The sequence below is a fragment of the Podarcis liolepis genome (assembly GCF_965112155.1).
Source record: "Podarcis liolepis genome assembly, chromosome: 2".
In the NCBI taxonomy this organism is placed as follows: Eukaryota; Metazoa; Chordata; class Lepidosauria; order Squamata; family Lacertidae; genus Podarcis; species Podarcis liolepis.
Genome location: NC_139555.1, coordinates 24,807,701 through 24,828,809, shown reverse-complemented (window position 1 = coordinate 24,828,809; position 21,109 = coordinate 24,807,701). Strand labels below are relative to the sequence as shown.

Genomic DNA, 21,109 nt, shown 5'->3' with positions numbered 1-21,109 from the left:
ACATGTCACCTACCTGACAACTGCACATGTAATCTAGCTAACATTTCATGTTGCAGAGAGCCCAGGGTTCCTCTAGTCTGAAGAGCGGTCTGTTTAAATTTATGATCATTATAAATCCCAATGTTCCATATGCCCCTGTATGACTTCTCTATAATACGCCCCATAAGGTTGCCCATTGTTATTCCCATTTAATGGGTTGATAATTGAGGCTGAAAAATCGTGACTTGTCCAAAGTTATCAAGTGACTCTGTAATTGAACTGGGGTTTGATCTCAAGCCTCCGAAGTCCAGTGCATTTATCAACTGGCCTACAAGCTTCTCCCTGCAGAATATTTTACACTGAAAACAACTGCAATTAGTTATAACGTGAAAGCTATTTCTTCTGCAGTCTTCCTCATTATCAAGTCTGGGCTGTGGGGGATAAATGAATTTGTTAAACACACACACACACACACACACACACACACACACACACACACAGTGGCAGTAGGTGTAGCTGGGTATGTTCCATATATACATAGGATCCTTATTTGCTATGCTCCAAAATCTGAATTTAACTTTTTTAGAAAGCAATTATTATGTAGTAGTTATTTATAGAAGTGTGTGCACAGCAGTGGCATAGCGTGGGTTGTCAGCACCTGGGGCAAGGCAAGTAATTTGCGCCCCCTAACGCAGGGATTTGCGCCCCCTAACCCGTGGATTTGCGCCCCCTAACCCTAACCCCCAAATGTTGCGCCCGGTGCGGCCGGGCCCCCCTGCACCCCCCACACTACGCCACTGGTGCACAGCGCTGATGACAGCATTGAAATGAGAGGGCGGAACGTCAGAAATTACTCTTTAGTCGAAATGCAAACTCACCTTAGCCTCTTGGGATCTGCAAGTAAGGAAGAGTGCTCTTGGGCTAAGGTCCTTCTTGCAGGTTTTCCACAGGCATCTGGTCAGCCACTGTGAGAAGAGGCTGCTGTACCAGATAGGCCTTTGTTCTGATCCAGCAGGGCTTTGCTTATGCCCTCGAGATCAGTGCTTCCATGCATGGACCTCCATCTCTCTGATACACTGTGAATGCACTCTATAGCATACCCACTTGGCCCTTGTGTCTCCGCAATGCAGGGGCAGGGGCATAAACACAGCCCAGCTGTGAATACCTGGCCACCATTAAGCATCTCTTTGTTAAGGAACATCAGGTATAGTACTTGTACGAAATCCCTACAAGGGTACCTGACAACACTACCTGCAAGTGAGTCGTACACATTAACACATACTTTTTTTTAATGTGCGGTTATTTCTAAATTGCTTATTTTATTTATATTTCGGTTAAACATTCTCTCAGCTCGTGTTCCGTGTTGGCTTTCATTAATCTTTTGAATGACTGTATGAGATGTGTTCTTTGTAAATGGCAAAGCAAGCATAAATACAAAATGCAGACGTTTAAGTAAACAATATTTTGTTTGTTTGTTTACATGAAATTGGATATAAGCATATAAGCATGTGTGTGTGTGTTTATTTCACACATATAGTGTGTGTAAAGGTAAAGGGACCCCTGACCATTAGGTCCCGTTCTGGACGACTCTGGGGTTGTGGCGCTCTTCTCACTCTATAGGCCGGGGGAGCCGGCGTTTGTCCGCAGACAGCTTCCGGGTCATGTGGCATGACAGCATGACAAAGCCGCTTCTGGCGAACCAGAGCAGCACACGGAAACACCGTTTACCTTCCCGCCAGAGCAGTACCTATTTATATACTTACGCTTGATGTGCTTTCGAACTGCTAGGTGGGCAGGAGCTGGGACCGAGCAACGGGAGCTCACCCCGTCACAGGGATTCGAACCGCCAACCTTCTGATCGGCAAGCCCTAGGCTCTATGGTTTAGACCACAGCACCACCCACGTCCGTGTGTGTGTGTGTGTGTGTGTGTGTGTGTGTGTGTGTGTAAAACACATTAAATCCCTACCCCCTTTGGATTAGAAACCCATGGAGTCACATCCGAGGCGAGAGAAAAGAGAATAAAAAGAAAAGGGCTTTTGCCACGCTGCCGATCCTTGAGGAGGGACAACTCTTCAGTGTAAATGAACCTCTCAAAAGTACAGAGCAAGAGACCCTTGAGGCAGCACAGCATGGGAGCAGCAATGGGGATGCGGCGAAGGACAGCAAACTGGAGGCCAAGGGGCAGCAGGAGCCAGGTAAGCAAGAGCTTGTTGTGCCTAGAAAGCTCCTCACAGAACTGGCATGTATAGCTACTGTAGGAGAATAGTAAAGGACCCCTGGGTGGTTAAGTCTAGTCAAAGGAGACTATGGGGTTGCGGCACTCATCTCGCTTTTCTGGCTGAGAGAGCCGGCATTTGTCCACAGACAGCGCACAGAACACTGTGATAAATGCCAGAGCACACAGAAACGCCGTTTACCTTCCCGCCACAGTGGTACCTATTTATCTACTTGCACTGGTGTGCTTTTCAACTGCTAGGTTGGCAGGAGCTGGGACAGAGCAACAGGAGCTATGCTTGCAGCTGTTATAGTAACGTGCAGAAAGGTGAGGTCCCTTCCAACTCTACAATTCTATGAGAGAAAGAGGGATCACTCATACCCGACCTCCACTCCTTTGTTATCAGCTATGAAAGATTCCTCCTCTGTTGCCCATTGCATGGAGAGATGTGCAGCCTGCCCACCCTGCCCCAACAGGGTTTCCTTTGGCAAAACCCACTCTTTAACGCTGAATCGGAACAAATGGCAATTCAGGTTTTTGCAAGATTGTCCTTTGCTCTGACCCAGCAGTAAAGAGCAGGTTTTCACGGGGAAAGAAGAAGACGAAGAAGAGTTTGGATTTGATATCCCACTTTATCACTACCCGAAGGAGTCTCAAAGCGGCTAACATTCTCCTTTCCCTTCCTCCCCCACAACAAACACTCTGTGAGGTGAGTGGGGCTGAGAGACTTCAGAGAAGTGTGACTAGCCAAAGGTCACCCAGCAGCTGCATGTGGAGGAGCGGAGACAAGAACCCGGTTCCCCAGATTGCAAGAATGCCGCTCTTAATCACTACACCACACTGATGCCTGGGCAAAAGACAATTAGTAGAGCATGAGACACTTAATCTCAGGGTTGTGGGTTCAAGTCCCACGTTGGGCAAAAGGATTCCTACATTGCAGGGGGTTGGACCAGATCAGGGTTTCCCAAACTTGGGTCTCCAGCTGATTTTGGACTACAACTCCCATCATCCCTAGCTAGCAGGACCAGTGGTCAGGGATGATGGGGATTGTAGTCCCAAAACAGCTGGAGACCCAAGTTTGGAAAACCCTGGATTAGATGACCCTCGTAGTCCCTTCCAACTCTTCAATTCTGTGGTTCTATGGACCTGCACTTAGAAATGTGGGGCAAATGTAAGTGTGGGTGAGCCCTCAGTTTCCATTTCCCATGTAGCTCTACAAAACATGCACCATGGCATCATCATGCCTTGAGTCTCCCTGTCCCGGGTAAGCAGTAGCAAATGGCCTGGGGCATTACAAACGAAGGGGAGAGAAGATGGCGAAGGAGCTGCTGCTTTCAGCGGTAACTCTCCATAACACACAGTCTCCACGACATGCAGACAAGCTAATCAAATTCCAGAAGGGAAATTGTCTTAGGCACAAATAATAATAATAGAAAAAACCAGCCAACTCCCAGTGGGTTGTTCAGTTTGTTCCACCAGAGAACAGTCTGCTGGCATAGTTTTTTAAAAGCAACAACAGCAACAACCCAGGAAGTCAAGAGTTCCCAAAGCCTTTGAGAGAAAAGAATGCAGAGTCTCCGTCCAGATTGCAAGTCCTTGTTCATTCAGAACTCTCGTGGCAGCCAGCAGGCAAATATCTGAAATATTAGACATATGAAATGGTAGGATTTCACACCAGGATGGAGTTAGCAACAGATGGTTCTAACAGGCAGACAGCCTCGTGCAACTGCCAAGCTATTCAATAGATTGCAAAGGCCTGACATATTGCTAAGAAACAGACAGGGACCACACTGCAAGGAATGCACAGCTGTAGAAAAGGAGGTGTTTGGGTTCGTTTTGTACAATGCGGTCTCTGGAATATGAATTTCATGCAGTATGAAGAATCCTGCTAATAATCATCATAAATAATACACACACACACACACACACACACACACACAAATGATTTTGCTCCTTTATGCATGCTGCCAAAGTCCTCTGGGCACATATGAGCAATATAATTAAACACATACCAAGGAATAAAGGAACACTGCCTGGTGAAATTCTTACCTGGGGAATGCAGAGGAAGGATATACCTACTTGCATTAAACTCAGCTCCTAGCCATTAGCCAGACAGGGAGCTCTGCAATTCTCAAATGCTTGCAAGCCCCCTCCTGAGAGATTGTGTAAATTAGTTACACGGATTCGCATAAACACATGTGAGTGTTTCTAGTTGTCCTAGTTAGTTCACCACTCCCTGCATCCTATTCTTAATCATTTAATGGGCTAATGGAGAGGATGCTGTACAAAATCTTAAAAAATACTTATTATTTTTCTTAATTAAGAATTGTTACAGGCAGTAGGCTCTGGCCATAACATGCATCTCCTCTTTTCTAGTCCTAACTACAGCGGTACCTCGGGATGCAAACGGGATCCGTTCCAGAGCCCCATTCGCATCACGAACAGAACACAAGACGCGACAGTGCGTCAGCGCATGCGCGGGTTGTGTTTCGCCGCTACCGTGCATGCGCGTGACATCATTTTGAGCATCTGCACATGCACATGCGCGAGCGACGAAACCCAGAAGTAATGCACTCCGTTACTTCCGGGTTGCCACGGAGCACAACTCAAACGCGCTCAACCCGAAGCGCATTCAACTCGAGGTATGACTGTAGTATCTCATATGCCTCCTTATCACACAGCTTGCCTTTCTTGGTCTTTGTGCTCCCACAAATTATAACTAATAAGACCACGTTTGCACTGTACATTTAAAGCAGCATCATACCACTTTAAACAGTTCATGGTCCGCCCTCCACAAAGAGCCCTGATTTGTTCAGGTTGCAGAGAGCTACAATTCCCAGAGTTCCCTGGGAAGAGGCATTGACTGTTCAACCACTCTGGGAATTGTAGCTCTGCAAGGGGAATTGGGGTCTCTAAACAACTTTTCGCACCCTTAAGAAACTATAGTTCCTGTGATTCTTGGTGTGAAGCCACGGCTGTTTAAAAAGCAGTAGGAAATGCTTTGAATGTATGGTGCATATGGGGCCATAATGAGGGCCGTGAACAGTGCTGAGCACATTCTGGAAATGCTCTCGCTAGGTCATAATGTTCTTGCTACTAGTATAGCCAGTGCTCAGCGTGAACAGGTGGAGTTCTTAGTGTGAGGGGAACTGAGTTCAGAGAATAGGGAAGAGTAAGGAAGGATGGTTGCCACGGATGATTGACATGGAGTTCAAATAGGGGTGCTCACTTGATAAACGTGGAAGTATGCTTCCCCCCCATTCCCAAGAGGCAATGCAGCAGCTTTAAACTTGTAAGCGCAACGACGGTAGTACATGGGGAGAAACTGCCATTGTAAATACAAATAAAGAGTTTGCGGGGGCCCGCTAGGCCAAAACATTCCTCCCTCGTGAGTCTCCTGCTATTGGCCAGTCTTAAAGTCACCACATATCTGCCATCCCAAGCATTTTAAAGCACCATCTCAGTGCTAGGCAACGGAGAGAAAAGCCTTTAAAAAAACCCAACTGATTTCCATGCCTTTACATAAAAGCAGAAGCCAAGTTTCTCTATCCACCTTCCGCCTAATGAAACGTTGGCACTTTGTTGTTGTTGTTTAGTCGTTTAGTCGTGTCCGACTCTTCGTGACCCCATGGACCAGAGCATGCCAGGCACTCCTGTCTTCCACTGCCTCCCGCAGTTTGGTCAAACTCATGTTAGTAGCTTCAAGAACACCATCCAACCATCTCGTCCTCTGTCGTCCCCTTCTGCTTGTGCCCTCCATCTTTCCCAATATTAGGGTCTTTTCCAGGGAGTCTTTTCTTCTCATGAGGTGGCCAAAGTATTGGAGCCTCAGCTTCACGATTTGTCCTTCCAGTGAGCACTCTGGGCTGATTTCCTTCAGAATGGATAGGTTTGATCTTCTTGCAGTCCATGGGACTCTCAAGAGTCTCCTCCAGCACCATAATTCAAGAGCATCAATTCTTTGGCGATCAGCCTTCTTTATGGTCCAGCTCTCACTTCCACACATCAGTACTGACACAGATTGCCTTAAATACTGTTTTGTGGGTCTATGAGTCACCTGTCTTTATCCTATATTTAATGGGTTGGCCAAAAACACCTTTGTGAACGTGTATGTTAAAACACAGATTAGTGCTGCATCCACACGGCTATTTGGATGGATGTATAGCAGGCCTTATCTCAACAGTGAAAGGCAAAGTCTGTGCCAGCTGTTTAACAGGGAGGAAAAGCTATGCTATGCCCCTTCTTTGCACTGTGCAGTTCAAGACACTGTTATCTGGAGATTCTTCTGCCTTCTCAGCCAAGAGAGGTTGTAATCCTGGGCAATTACACTTAATTCAAGTGCGAAGGCTATTACTGGAAAATTGGGAAGAGAGGCTGCTGCCCCTCAACATTTCGGGTGGTGTTATTTTTTGCAAAGGAAATGATTTAAAAGCATTCAGACAAAAATATTATTTGTTGTTTTTGCAATGCTTAGTGTTCTTGAAAGTTAGAAGTCGGTCATTTCTTCCTGCTTCCATGAAAACAAAAAAGCGGCTAGCTTTTAAGCCTGGGTTCGTGTGTTTTTTTGTTTGTTTTTCCGAAGAGAACCATCAGGGGGAGAAAGTGTTGCGAGAGGAGTTTCTTATATCTGCTGGATTATTTTACTTTTATACAATTATCGTTCTCATTAAAAATAAAAATTGGGGCCAAATAAAACATCATGCCCACACTGCTATTACTAGCACCAAGGGGAGGAGATATTCTCTACTTTTTCTGCTCTGCAATTAAGATGCAGTTTCAGCAGGAAGGCTATTCGGATCTTTTAAAGGGCGAAAGAGGAAAGGCTTGCTCTCTGTGTGTGTCATCTTCAAGGCAGCCACGTGGGGCTGCTAATTAGTAGTAGTTGTACCAGCAGAAATTGGCCTGTGAAAGATTCCAGTCACACATCTCTGGTGTCAGTTCTTGTTTGACCTTAAGCCTTGGATGTGCATAAGCAAATTGAACATTAAGGTATGTAAGATTTGATCAAATCCAAGTTTGCCCTGACCACCCCTTTCAGTCTGTCAGCCCTAACTTTATTTTATGCAGCTATTTAGATCATTTTGCAGGCCGCCTGCTGTAAGCTCTCTGTCCTGGGGCTGGACCAGTTAGGGTGGGGAAGCTTAAGCATTTTACTTTGTGGCCATCAATGCAAAACCCGCTGTGGTGAAAGGATAACAATTAAGAGAAGGAACTCAGCCCAAAACAACTGGCCTCAGTGCGTACGGAAATCCAAACTCACTTAAGTATATAAACAGATTCACAAAGTCAAGAATCCCTTAAAATATACTTTAGAAACTGGAAAAGATATATAAGTGGCAGGCAGTGGGTAATTTATGAAATGTGTAACCTCAAGGTTTTTTGTCATGATAAACCAGCTGAGATGTTTGTCGTTTACCAGGTTGTAGTGAACGGAGGGTTGCAGCACCTCTGCCCTGATATCTTATGAGGGCAGAATATGAGGGCAGAAACCTATTTTTCGGTCTATAAGACACACCAGACCACAAGACGCACCTAGTTTTTGGAGGAGAAAAACAAGAAAAAAAATATTCTGAATCTCAGAAGCCAGAACAGCAAGAGGGATCGCTGCACAGTGAAAGCAGCAATCCCTCTTGCTGTTCTGGCTTCTGGGATAGCTGCGCAGCCTGCATTCGCTCCATAAGACGCACACACATTTCCCCTTACCTTTTAGGAGGGAAAAAGCGAGTCTTATAGAGCAAAAAATACAGTAAATATAAAGAGATGCAAATAAGTAATTAAACATTACTGTTTCGTAACTCGAAACAATTGCAAAGGGCATGTGAGTCTCTCACATTTTAAACTGAAGGACTCCTCAGGCTCCAGGCTCCTCCAGGAAAGCTGAGGATGGAGAAATACAAGTCAAGAAAACTGCCTGTTCTTATTTGTCAGGCTTGAAAGAGGAGCCTGTGATGACTCTCCAGCAGCTGTCTTGTCTCTCCATGAAATGTAGTCAGACAAGGCCGCCCACTCCCATGTAATGGGTTTATGTTCCCCCCTAGTCTTCACTTTGCTGCCTGTTGGCTCTTCTTCCACCTTCCCCCACTTGCCAAGGCAAACTCAATCGCTACCTCCCACAACTGAGAGAAAGTACACCCTATAAGAGTGCTTCCCCTGCTCATTGGAGCCAATAGTGTGACAGGGATGTTGCCTGGCCACAACCTAGAAAGCTAGTTGATCTAATTTTGTCATGGGACACCAACAAGACGACCTCTACTGCAACAGCTATGCAGTACTTCTTAATCAGGCCTGCAGGAGTAGCTGTGATGAGGAGAGTCAAAGTTTGTTTTTCCAGTTTTAAACAAGACACAGTTTCCTGTGTTGTCCAAGCTCAGAGAACAGTGGTTTGCTCAACTTAACAAAGTACAGTTTCCCCCACTGGCAACTGTATTTTGTTTAAAGCGGGAAATGAAAGCCTACAATCTCTCCCCCACCCCCAGCTGTAAAAGATGATGGAGCACGCAAATCTGAGGCTTGTGCAGACCCATTTGTGGTAATGGGAAACCTTGGTTTCCTGTTACATCTGAACCAAGCCTATGTCTCTGCTTATGGTAAATGAAGCCTGATTCCTGACCCCCATCCGAAAACGTATGTAGTTTTGCAAGTGAATGTTACTTACTGCTTGTAAGTTCAATGGCTTAACGAAACAAACTGCCAAACGTGACAGGAAGTAGGACGTTATCTCAATTGAAACTTTAGCAAAAAGCAGGCATTCTCAGCTGCTATTCAGAGGAAACAGTGAAAAATATCATGGCAGATATTAAATGAAGAGTGTTGTGAACTGTTGGTTTATGAAGTCTAGACGGGTGGGAGGGTGTTACCTCTGCATAGCCCATTGTTTCAAACTCATTTCATATCAGAAGCATCTGAAATGAGAAATGAAAAGGGGGGATATCTAATTCCCTTGTTCAAACAGATACACTGCATAATTTTCTCTTTCAAAATCCCATCTTCAAACATCGCCTTGGAGATCAGCCGCTGCCTGTCTTTCACACAAATCATAACATGATTAATCTATTGACACTCAGTCTATCCTTCGCCGTCAATCACCTGCATCTGCTTTTCTCTGAGAAAACAACCTGAATGTTGTAAAAATGCTCATTCCTCTTGGAACAGAATATATTTGCTGAGCATCCTTGAATAGTCATTGGCCCATTATGGCAGGGGCAAGGAAGGCATTGTCAGACCACAGGCCCATCTACTCCAGCATCCTATTCTCACAGAGGCCAATCAGGTGCCCGCAAGAAGCCTGGAAGTACTACATGAACACAACAGTATTCTTCCCCCCTCTTGATCTCCATCAGCTGCTACAGAGAGACATACCACTTCTGATAAGTACATAATCATCATGATTAGCATTACAGATAGCATAAATTTGTCTAATGCCATTTTAAAGCCATCTAAGCTGGTGGATATCATTAATTACATCTTTTGGTAAAGAATCCCATAATTTTACTAGGAAGTTTAATGTGAATAAGTACTTACTTTGTCCTGAATCTTTCAACATTCATCTTTGCTGGATGGCCCCAGATTCTATTGTTAGGAGTGATGTTTTTGTACATAGCATGCGTAATTATAAACTGTAGCATTTTCATTTTACTTGCTTTTTTCTGAAGTAAAAAAAAGCCTCATACAGTGGTGCCTCGCAAGACGAAAAGAATCCGTTCTGTGATTCTCTTCGTCTAGCGGTTTTTTGTCTTGCGAAGCAAGCCCATTGACGGATTAGCGCTATTAGCGGCTTTTAGTGGCTTATCTGCTGATCGGATCAGCTGATAAGCGGCTTAGCGGCTTAGAAAAAGGGGGGGAGGGAAAAAAACCAGCAAGAACTCGCAAGACATTGTCGTCTTGCGAAGCAAGCCCATATGAAATTCGTTTTGTGAAGCACCTCCAAAACGGAAAACTCTTTCGTCTAGCGAGTTTTCCGTCTTGCGAGGCATTCGTCTTGCGGGGCACCGTATATTGCAACCTTTCTTCACAGGAGAGCTGCTCCGATCCCTTGATTATTTCGGTTGCCCTTTCCTACAACTGTGATGATATTATTATTATTATTATTATTATTATTATTATTAATAATAATAATAATAATAATGCAGTGACCACAACTGCACACAGTATTCCAAGTGTGGTTGCATTGTGATATCTGCAGTTTTAATTTCAATCTCCTTTTCCTAATGTTCCCTAGCATGGAATTTGGCTTTTTCAAAGCAGCCACACACTGGATCGACAGTTTAATCAAGCTAGGCAGCATGCCTCCGATATTTGTTTCCCGATAAGCCATTGCAAACTGCACAGAGCAAACATGTCTCTTTGTCTCCAGTTTCCAGCCTGCTTCCAGCTCACTCACACACAACTCTGCCTATTGTTCTCCTGTGTGGCAGCAGGGTGAGGAACGGCCACCCATTTGCTCTATGGCACAGAGCAACTTCTTTGGATATGTAAACTGTGGAACTTAACTTGCCAGCCAAAGTCATCACCTTCACAAATGAACTGGTTTGGCTGGTTCCCTCTGCTATGCACACAGGATGACAGGTTTAGAAAGGGCACGGGGTATAATCCAGATTACCCACCCCCTACACACACATACACACTGCTCCTAACAATGAGTTACAAACCCAAAACAGTTCCCTAGCAGACCCTACATCTCATACACCTCCGCGGTGAAAACTGTCCCTTTATCCCTCCTCTCTGCTTCCTGTTCTTTCACTGGTTTCTGATCCATAAGAGGACTTGTCTTCTTATCCCGTGTATGCTAAGCTTACTCAGAATGAGCGGCTTTTATCAGAAGCTTTTTGAAAGTATAAGCGGCGGTAAATAACTGCATGAAAATCTTGGTGACCATATCGAGATTCAGACCCGCTGCAAGCGGCAAACATGTGAAAGAAGCACATGTACAAGGGGTGCAAGGAGGCCTGGAAAACCCACCCTGTGCTGATCTGTGTTGAAGGGAATCAGCACTGGGTGAGTTTTACAAGCACCTCTGCTCCCATCTTTTGAAGCTCTGCTGGAATTCCAAGGGTGCCCATGTCTTGCAAAGCCTGCCTGGTGCTGATCCTTTCCATCTCTGATCCAGAAGGTGAAAGGATCACCACAGGGTGTGCTTTGCAACACATGGGAAGCTTTGGAAATCCAGTGTAACTTCAAAGGAGGGGCGTGGGGATGCTCCCAGGGTGCAGAAGATCCCCCCCCCTCCCCATGCTGCTGTTACCTTACTAAGTGACGGGGGGGGGGGTTCTTGCTGCAGCACCAGTGGAAGGGAGCCAAGGGGAGAAATAATTATTTCTCCTCTTCCTGCTGTTGTACAGAGCCACCGGCAGGGGGGTTTGTTGCTTGAGGGAGGAGGAGGGGATTTGTTCTCTAGCACCCACCCCAAGCACCTTTTGTTGTGTGTGTGTTTTAAAGAAAATAATAAATTGTTATTTATACCCTGCCCTTCCCGATTCAGAAAACTGGGCTCAGGGCGGCTAACAACAAATTTAAAACACTCAATTGATGCAACTAAAAACAGCATAAAATACAGTAAAAACGTGAATAACAATAAATTCAGAATTCAAAAATCAATTTAGGGGGGAAATCCATCCAATAAACATTAGATGATCAAAAGTGAAGGGCAGGCCTTGAGTCTGCCCCTCTTCACGATTTGTAATGGAATTTATTGCATAACATTCGATAAAATTTGTCACTTGAAGCTCACAGTCAGGGAGACGCACCGGCCACAAGTGGCAAAGCTGGATCCAAGAGTGCCTACCTAAGCTACATACCAGCTCCTTCGGGGGCAGTTTGAGTCCTTCCAGAACAGGTTGTCTCCCCAGACTCCCCAGACTCACGAATAGCCCACCAACAGCACCACCATCTCATCAGGATTCAACTTCAGCTTATTGGCTTATAGACCTCATCCAGCCAATTACTGCCACCAGGCACTGATGGAGGTAAACATGGATATACCTGCAGCATCTTCAGATCGCCTGCACTGAGATCTTTGTGACCTTGTCAATAACTCAGCCAGGCACGCTATCTTATCTCCCAACTAATTGGTATGCCTGGAACGAGTCGAGAAAATTAGGGGAATTATGCATGAGTTTAAAGCTATTGTTGGTAGATTATTTGCTTCCATTGTCTCACAGGCATTCTGCTTGTATCCCGTGAAAGCATGTGGGGTGTGTCAGCTCCTTTGCTGTCAAGCAGTAAAGGGCGAGTTCTTCCCAGACTGATTTGGAATGGATTAACTAACTAAAACAATTTCCAAAATAAATTGTTTTCTGTAGATCGAATGATGTCCCAAGCTGAAGTTCAGGTCCACCATGTTCCTGATTATGTTACCTGAAGCATCAATGGGGTCTATAAACCTCCCCACACCAAATCCTCTGCCAACAGCACCCTCTCCCTTTTCCTGAACTGTCTTTATCTAGCTGCAGTGAGGGGCTCACAGCTGGAGCCTCTGCTAGACCCTATGTGCTGCAAAGAGCTACTGAGAATCATGGGGACTATATGACTCCTACTGAAGAGTCCTTATGCAGGTACCCACCACTGACTAGTAAGTATAAGTCAGGGGAAAGGCAGCAATGGCAAAACCTCACCAGATCTTTAGATTAAAGCAATCCCCTCCCAGGCTCACCCAAAATTAAGAGCTGACTCAGTATCAGCTCACAGGAGTGTTGAGTTACTGAAATTAATATTTCAAATCACTCTCCAAAATAGGTTTTAGTGCCACCGCTTAGCAAACAATATTTATAGATCCAGGATGCAGAACAAGAACACCTGACTTGGGACATTTCTCAGGCTCTAATTGGGAGGACAAATTGGGGGTAAAGGACAAGGTGAAGAAAAAATATCCCTGAACTCAACTGTAAGTTAATGCCAGTTCACAGAAGTGAAGGGCAATTTACAGATGATGGACAGTAGACACAAGAGAGTGCCCATCATTTGCAGTGAATACAGAAAAGGGGGATCTTGAATTTGCCAAGCTGAACATCTCCAAATGCTGGACACAGATGATATTTCCTTTCCTTAATTAGGCTGGTAACAGCTTGAATCAATATTAACACATGCAGAGACTGGTGAATAATTTCCCACCTGCAGCAAATATAATGATGTCCCCAAAGTCAACATGACAACTGGCATGAGGAATGTTTCACAGCGGTCAGAAAGATTAATCAATATAATAAGAGGTGTGATTTTGTTTTGTTTTGTGTGTTTCTTCATAAGCCACAGAATGTGCTGCTGTGAGCTGCATTCCACTGTTTAGTGCCAGCCAGGTAATGTTGGGCAGAACTTCATCCTCCTTGAAGAACTAAAGTCTCTGGGCCTTTTTGATAACTGCTTTAGTGCTTTATGCATCCCATTTCCACCAACTTCAGGGCAACAATATAAAAAGATAGGAAGCTGCCCTCTACTGAATCTGACCATTGTCCCTCTAGCTCAGTCTTGTCGACATTGACAGGATTTCAGATGGTGTTCTCTCTCTTTTTATATATATATACATACATTTTTATTAGTTTTTAACATATTAATTAACATTCATACAAGAGAACTTCACATCTTATACAATATTTTTTGGATTTCCGTCAACACCTCTGATGATTTTCCGTTCTTATCACTTCTTATGCATTTCTTAATTTCATATTACCTTTAATTATCTTTAACTAATAATTCTCCTCATTGTCTTTTTTGCAATATTCCAAATAATTCACCTTACAAAACTTATTGCAAACCTACTAGCGTAATCTGTTCATCAGAATTACTTTTCAAATTGTCCGTAAATTTACTCCAGTCTTCTGAGAATCTCTGGTCCCGCAGGTTTCGAATCCTTCCTGTTAGTTTATCTAATTCTGCATAGTCCATCAGTTTCATCCTCCTTTCTTCTTTCGTCGGTAATTCTTCTTGCTTCCAATTTTGTGCCAATAATATTCTTGCTCAGATAGTGTTCTCTCTCAGCCCTATCTGGAGTTGCTGGGAAATGAACCAGTGACCTTCAGCAGGCAAGGCTGATGCTGTCCCATCCAGCTATGGCCCTTCCCCAAGATATGTGGTCAATATCTTTGTGAGGACGCTGGGCAAATCTTTCTGCTGGACACTTCTGACTTATTTAGGTGGAGCAGGTGGGACGCAAGTAGGTGTACAGGTCCTACAAGTCCCCCAACACCAACATGAGCATCCTTGCCTTTCCCCAGGTTTGCTTGTTCCTAACAGCTCTGACATTCCTGATTTTCTCGCCAAATTGAAGATGTTCTTTTTCCATGCGCGCACGCACAAACACACACCAATATTACAAGGAGCCCAAGCACAGAGGCCGGGGGAAAGACACTTTATCCAAACCCAGGCAGTAAGAGCATCAGAGTGTGATGAGCAGACACCAGCATAACTAAACACATTAAGATCCCATTCCTGCCACTAACTCAGGAGGAGAGCAAGGGGCAGTTGTGAGTACAGGCTTAGAGATTGAAGGGTAAAGAAGGCAGCCATGAGTTGCTTGGTATAGGACAGGGGTCTGCAACCCACGGCTCTGGAGCTGCATGTGGCTCTTTTACACCTTTGCCGCGGCTCCAGGGCGGATACTAGCGAGGGGAGGAGGCGCATTGTGCGCCCCAACACTCCCCACTGTGGTGGGCGCTGTACTGGCTGTGACGTTGCATGGGGGCGGTGCGTGCGTTAGTCACGCACCGTCCCGACATCACTTTCCCGCCCGCCCGCCCACTACATTGTAAGGGGCATGTACGCTGGTCACTATTTTGAAGGGGAGTGAAGAACACACACACCAAAAAAGGTAACTTGTTAATTTAACGTTTATTTCTATGAGGAGGAGTAATTCTAAGGGGTCAAACAAAGAAATTATTAAAAAGTGACAAAAAAGTTATTTTTATAATGACGAGTTTTGCGGCTCCCAGTTTTTTTTCCCTTCAGAAACGTGTCCAAGTGGCTCTTTTTGTCTTAAAGGTTGCAGACCCCTTGTATAGGAGCTTCTCCCCCCTCCCCAGAGCTGCTTGCTTGCCTGATTGATTTTAATAAAAGTTATATAAAGGGACCCCTGACCATTAGGTCCAGTCATGACTGACTCTGGGGTTGCGGCGCTTATAATAAAAGACCTGTAAGCCATTTACAATAAACCGATGTCCATAAACAGACTCGCTCATCAAAGCTTGATGGCACAGTAGTAGCAAAATATATTGTGCGCCTCCTACTACATCCCAGGCTGCTTTCTTTCCTCAGAGCCTCAGCTACCCAGAATTGACCGTCCTCGACAAGTGTCTCCCAATCAGGCTCCTCCAGAGGACACGGCGCAAAGCCGACTGAAAACACCCCCGCTAAGCAGCATCCTAGGGCAAAGGAAGCACGAGGTAATAGCACTGACGATAGCATTCGCTCTCTTCCTGCTGTCTCTGATCATGATCTGACTAACACACACACACCCCTCCTTCCACAGTGTAGGTTAGAATTCAGGTCAAGGTTAAGGGCTTCTAATGTAAGCACTGGTTAATCAAAGGGGCTCCGCGTGATAATGAAATTTTACTGAGGGTAAGCCAGCCTTGATCCAGAGAACTGCACATATCATTCCATGTGCCAAAGTGAGGTTTTGGGTTTGGGTTTCTTGAGTGCCACCCCCACTCCTGAATCCTCTTTTGAAAGTGAAAGAAACCTTAAAAGCCAATTGTGATATGGCATTGCTGTGCATAATATACCGGGATGTGCACAAAAGATAATGCTTCGTTCAGAGTCTGCTTCAGCACTTCAAAAACTAGGCCACTTCATCTCATATTGCTTTGGGTATCTTCAGCTTGGGTCAAAAGCAAAACCTCACTTTGGAAATGTGAGGTTTTGTATGTCCCTCTCCCCTATTAACCAACATAGGGAGATGAATAAATAGTATCTCATTTTTACTTTTTGATAGCAGTGGATGAAACTTGCAGGCATATAGCCCCTTCTGAGGAGGTGAAGCCTGCCAAATTTCCGACAGATAGGTGTGGGGGGCTGGGAGCTGTACAAAGGAAGTCAATGGTTTTTCTGCAAGTAGTTTCACTCTCCCCATCCCACACATTGGGGGGGGCATTTGTATGGAAATGGACTAAAAGCCTAGACTTGTCCTTAGGTAAGTAACCTGCGGAATCTCGAAGAGATAGGTGCTGTGGTTATGGGACTGAGGAGTTAGGAGGAATGAAGACTTGTTCTGTTCTGCCCTTTGAAATCAATGTGATTGGAAGGAGGAGAGGAGAGCCCAGGCAATGTTATTCCCTTGTTGTTGGAAGCTAGAACCTTCAGCTACAAAACTACACTATACCTCCCCTGCATCCTACCTCCTCCACCTGCCTCATACTTTAAGAGCTTGGAAAGAAAATGTAAGCATTTCTAACAAATACCACGAGACTCGCTCTCTAGGATGGATCAAATGAGTGTCCCAACTCACTTGCAGCCACTTTGGAGAAGTCCTGCTTTCCCATAGCCTGAATCCCTCCATCAGCACTTCCAAGCTCCTCACCTGATCACAAAATGACACCACAACTCCTCTGTTCATATTACAGCTAGGGTTTCCAAATCTTGAAACCTCTTTGGAAGCAGTCTCACCAGATCAGAACCAGCAGCATTCACATCTCCTACTGGCCCAGAAAAATGCAGATAATGTCAGTAGGGGTGATCTCAAGGTTCACTCTAAATCTCTTGTTGACCAGCTAGGGGTGTGTGTGTGTGTGTGTGTGTGTGTGTGTGCCCTGCCCCCCATGATTTGTGGTTTTTAAAAAACAACAACAATCAAACATCTCCCCTTAAGCAGAATATTAGCACAGAAAAGCTAGAACCATTCTTGCTGGTGTGCAGCTTATTCTGTGGTGTGTTTTTTTAACGTGGGGTGAGCATTCAGAAATGGCGCCACCTGAAGCGATACAATCCTCCGGACTCTGCCAGCTCCTTCTGATATATTTGTGAAGCAGGCCTCACTCTGCCTCCGACTGACAGATATGACAGCTCATGCATTTCTTTCTTTCTTTCTTTCTTTCTTTCTTTCTTTCTTTCTTTCTTTCTTTCTTTCTTTCCTTGTCCAATTTTGACACTAGAGCTTTTTCAAACACAATCTGGAAGAAGAATTCCTGCAAAGAATAGCTAGGAGGACAGTCCGCCGACATCTGTTTGGAGAAATCAACCCCCACAAAGTCAACCGGTTCGGGGCAGGCTGTTCACCTTTCCATGCGCTGGCAACTACGGTATGTAACACATGCTTCTAGAGCTTGTAGAGGTCCTTTGGCTTACCTGCTTTTCTGACTGGCTTGCCTCCAGTCCTTTGCTGGCCTTTTACAGCTGCCTCTTGACTTGACATGTGAGTTTCATTACATACATAATCATTACAGTTTGTTATTTGATAACCTGAGCAGGTCAAAACCCCTAGCATCATGTTATCATATGATTATAGTCTCATGAATCTTTGGTGCTTAGCATGTTAGGCTATTACCAAAGCAAGTATGCCTAGCTGTGTGGTGGACATCACTTAGGATAGAAGCTTGGCCCAGAGCAAAAGTGCTGTGTCAGGCCCCTCATACAAATGTTCTTCTTCCTCTCTTCCTGCCCTCTTACCTTAATCCTGTTGCTTTGTGGCACCACAGCCCAGCCACATGAAATGCCAAGCCGCGTTGATTTCACTGGGACTTTGAGTTAGTGCTCTCAGAATGGCAGTTTGATAGATTTATGAAAGATTTAGAAAACTTATTGATTGGAATATTTGTGTGAGATTGTATGGGGGGAAATACAGAATAACAGATCCAATCTTGCTTAAAATGTATATAGGAAGTGCAGAGTAAGTGATGGAAGTCAGTCAATGAAATTTTATTATTATTTTCATATTGAGATATTTGTAGAATAGATTTGGAAGAAATTCTTCCAACTTTTCTTCTTCTTTTTCTCTTTATTTTTTCTTCTTTCTTCTTTTCTTCTTTTTTCTCTTTTGTTCTTTTTTATATTTGTGTGCTTATCTGAAATATATATGTATGTATGTATTTGCAACATTTTGCTCATATTTTGTGATAATTATGTTAAATAAATTAAATAAAAAGAAAGAAAGAAAAAGAGAGTTGCTTCCCACCGTCGGCTGTGAGCAAGCTTCCCCAATTCACAGCTCACATGAGCAGCCTAGCTGTGTGAATGGAGCAATAATACTGAATCTGCATACTCAAACAAAATGGCACCTCCGGTTCTGTGAAAGAGAAAATTCTGATCCCCTCTTCCCTGTGCACAGGAGTTGTGAGTTTGCAGCTCCATCATTATGTACCATGCTTACGCAAGTAGGCTGGTCTTCTGCAGGAGTGAACCAACAGTTCTGCAGGGAAATGGATGGTGAAAATGCATTTGACTTCAAACGCACCCTTTCCCTTCTTCTCCTTCCATATATATATATATAGAGAGAGAGAGAGAGAGAGAGAGAGAGAAGAAATTATATATATATATATATATATATATATATATATATATATATATATATATATATATATTTGCTTTCGTAGATTTTCACGGGTACAGGAATGCAGGTTTTGGTGTCTTCGGGTGTCTTCCCGTGTAAGAGTTGGGGTGTCTAGGCGACGTTTCGACGAGGTCTCACTCGTCATCTTCAGGCTGGTGCTTTCGGCTTCTTGTTACTGGAACAGAGCAGGATCTCAGTGTTTGAGTTCCTATAAATACTGTTGAGGGGGTGTGGTGTATAGCCTCCAACGTTCTGGGCAGAGAGGAAGTTCCCAGGTTAGTGTGCCTTTTCTTCTTTTGTTCCTTAATTACTTGAGGGATATCTTGAGTGATTTCTTGAGTGATATTCTGAGTACCACTTAGGTGGGTCATTAGGTGTGGATTAGTTGCTAAAGCTTTCGTGTCTTGACCTCTTGAGCTTGTGAAGAGTTTTTCTGAGAAGATGGCTGTACTGCACTTAGTTGTGCTCTGGCTTGGCTTCGTGTATAGGGGCGAGCTGTGGTTTTGTGCCCTGTGCCAGCCAGATCTGTGTAGGGATTGCAGGGGGGTGCAGCATCCGGAGGTGCCACTATGGTTTGGCTACTGGATGGTGTCTGTAATTTATCTGTGGAGAGGGTCTGGGTTTGGGTCTGGTGTGGTTGATTGGTGATGGCGTTCTGTGTGCCTCTGGTTCTGGTGTCGGTTTTTGTGGGGAGGGCTAATTTCCAGATGTCTGGCAGGCGGGACGTGTCGTCACGCTTGTTCATGTTGTGAGGGTGTTTCTCTATCTCGATGGCTTCCATGATTATTCTCTTGTGGTGATGTTCCATGTTAAAGAGCAATTTGGAATCTGCAAAATTAATTTCGTGTCCTGTTTCTTTCATGTGTTGGAAAAGAGAGGAAGTTTTTTTCCTCTTTTTTGACGGCATTCTTGTGTTCTGCGATACGTGCATTTATTCGTCTGTTTGTTTGTCCAATGTACGTGGCTGGGCAGACTTTGCAGGGTATTTCATAGACCCCTTGGTTTTCCAACTGGATTTTATCTTTGGGGTTTCTGAGGATATTGGCTATTTTTTGGTTGGTGCAAAAGGCTGTTTTGATATTGTGTTTATGGAGGATTTTGCTAATTTTATCTGTAGTGCCCTTGATATAAGGAAGGAGGGCCATGCCATTGTTTTCTTCTGTGTCTTGGTTTTTGGGGGGTGTTTCTTTTTGGATTAGCTTCGTAACCCTGTTTTGCTGGTATCCATTGGCGATTAACACATTTGAGAGAGGTCAAGACACGAAAGCTTTAGCAACTAATCCACACCTAATGACCCACCTAAGTGGTACTCAGAATATCACTCAAGAAATCACTCAAGATATCCCTCAAGTAATTAAGGAACAAAAGAAGAAAAGGCACACTAACCTGGGAACTTCCTCTCTGCCCAGAACGTTGGAGGCTATACACCACACCCCCTCAACAGTATTTATAGGAACTCAAACACTGAGATCCTGCTCTGTTCCAGTAACAAGAAGCCGAAAGCACCAGCCTGAAGATGACGAGTGAGACCTCGTCGAAACGTCGCCTAGACACCCCAACTCTTACACGGGAAGACACCCGAAGACACCAAAACCTGCATATATATATATATATATATATATATATATATATATATATGCGCTCTTCTAGATGTTCCCCAACCAAGGGCTAAACTAGACACCTGCACTATAAAATAAAGCAGGATCATGCCACTTAAAACAGTTGTGGCTGCCCCCAAAGAATCTTGGGAACAGCAGGCTGTTAGAAGACCCTTGCTCCCTCTCAGAGCTACAGTTCCCAGAGTGGTATAACAATTAACCCCCGCTTCCAAGGAAACTCTGGGAATTGTAGCTCTGTGGTGGGGAATAGGGATCTGCTAACAACTCTCAGCAGCCTTAACAAACTCGAATCGCCTGGATTCCTTGGGTGAAGCCATCGCTGGCTAAAACAGTATGATGCTGCTTTTAATGGATAGTGCAGATAGGGCCATAGTAATCACCTGGGTGCAAATAACGTGTGCTTTCCTCCCTTTTTTGCTATGCAAATAACAGCCCCAGGGAAGTCTCAGCAGCCTTTAGAGTATAGACCAAGGGGCTAGTGAGAAGGGGAGGGGGAGAACCACTAGCATAAGAGCATAATAGTCCTGCTGGATCAGTCCCATGGCCCATCTATTTCAGCATCCTGTTCTCTCAGTGGCTAATCAGATACCCACAGGAACCTAAGCCCAAGAGCATGCAGAACCTGAGCCCAAGAGCACTCTCCCCTTCTGCGGTTTCCATCAACTGGTATTCAGAACCATGAAGGCAGAGCATAGACATCATGGCCAGTAGCCATTGATAGCTGTATCGCCTATGACAATCCCAACAAAAGAAACACCACTCCAAAGCTGCTATTTCTATTTGAAGGAAAGATCAGGCTTTTAACTGCACATTAAATTGCATTCATG

The 21,109-nt window shown here is 44.6% G+C and overlaps 1 protein-coding gene across 5 annotated transcripts in view; it reads left to right on the top strand.

Moving 5' to 3' along the window:
• Positions 1-21,109, top strand: part of LOC310700560 (uncharacterized protein) — a 29,024-nt gene that overhangs the window by 6,663 nt on the left and 1,252 nt on the right. For all 5 annotated transcript variants that reach the window (XM_083490427.1, XM_083490424.1, XM_083490425.1 and 2 more), the window contains exons 3-5: positions 1,961-2,175; positions 15,435-15,562; positions 17,270-17,416. In XM_083490427.1, the coding sequence (XP_083346553.1) occupies positions 1,961-2,175; positions 15,435-15,562; positions 17,270-17,416 (490 nt within the window). The remainder of the gene's footprint in view (positions 1-1,960; positions 2,176-15,434; positions 15,563-17,269; positions 17,417-21,109) is intronic.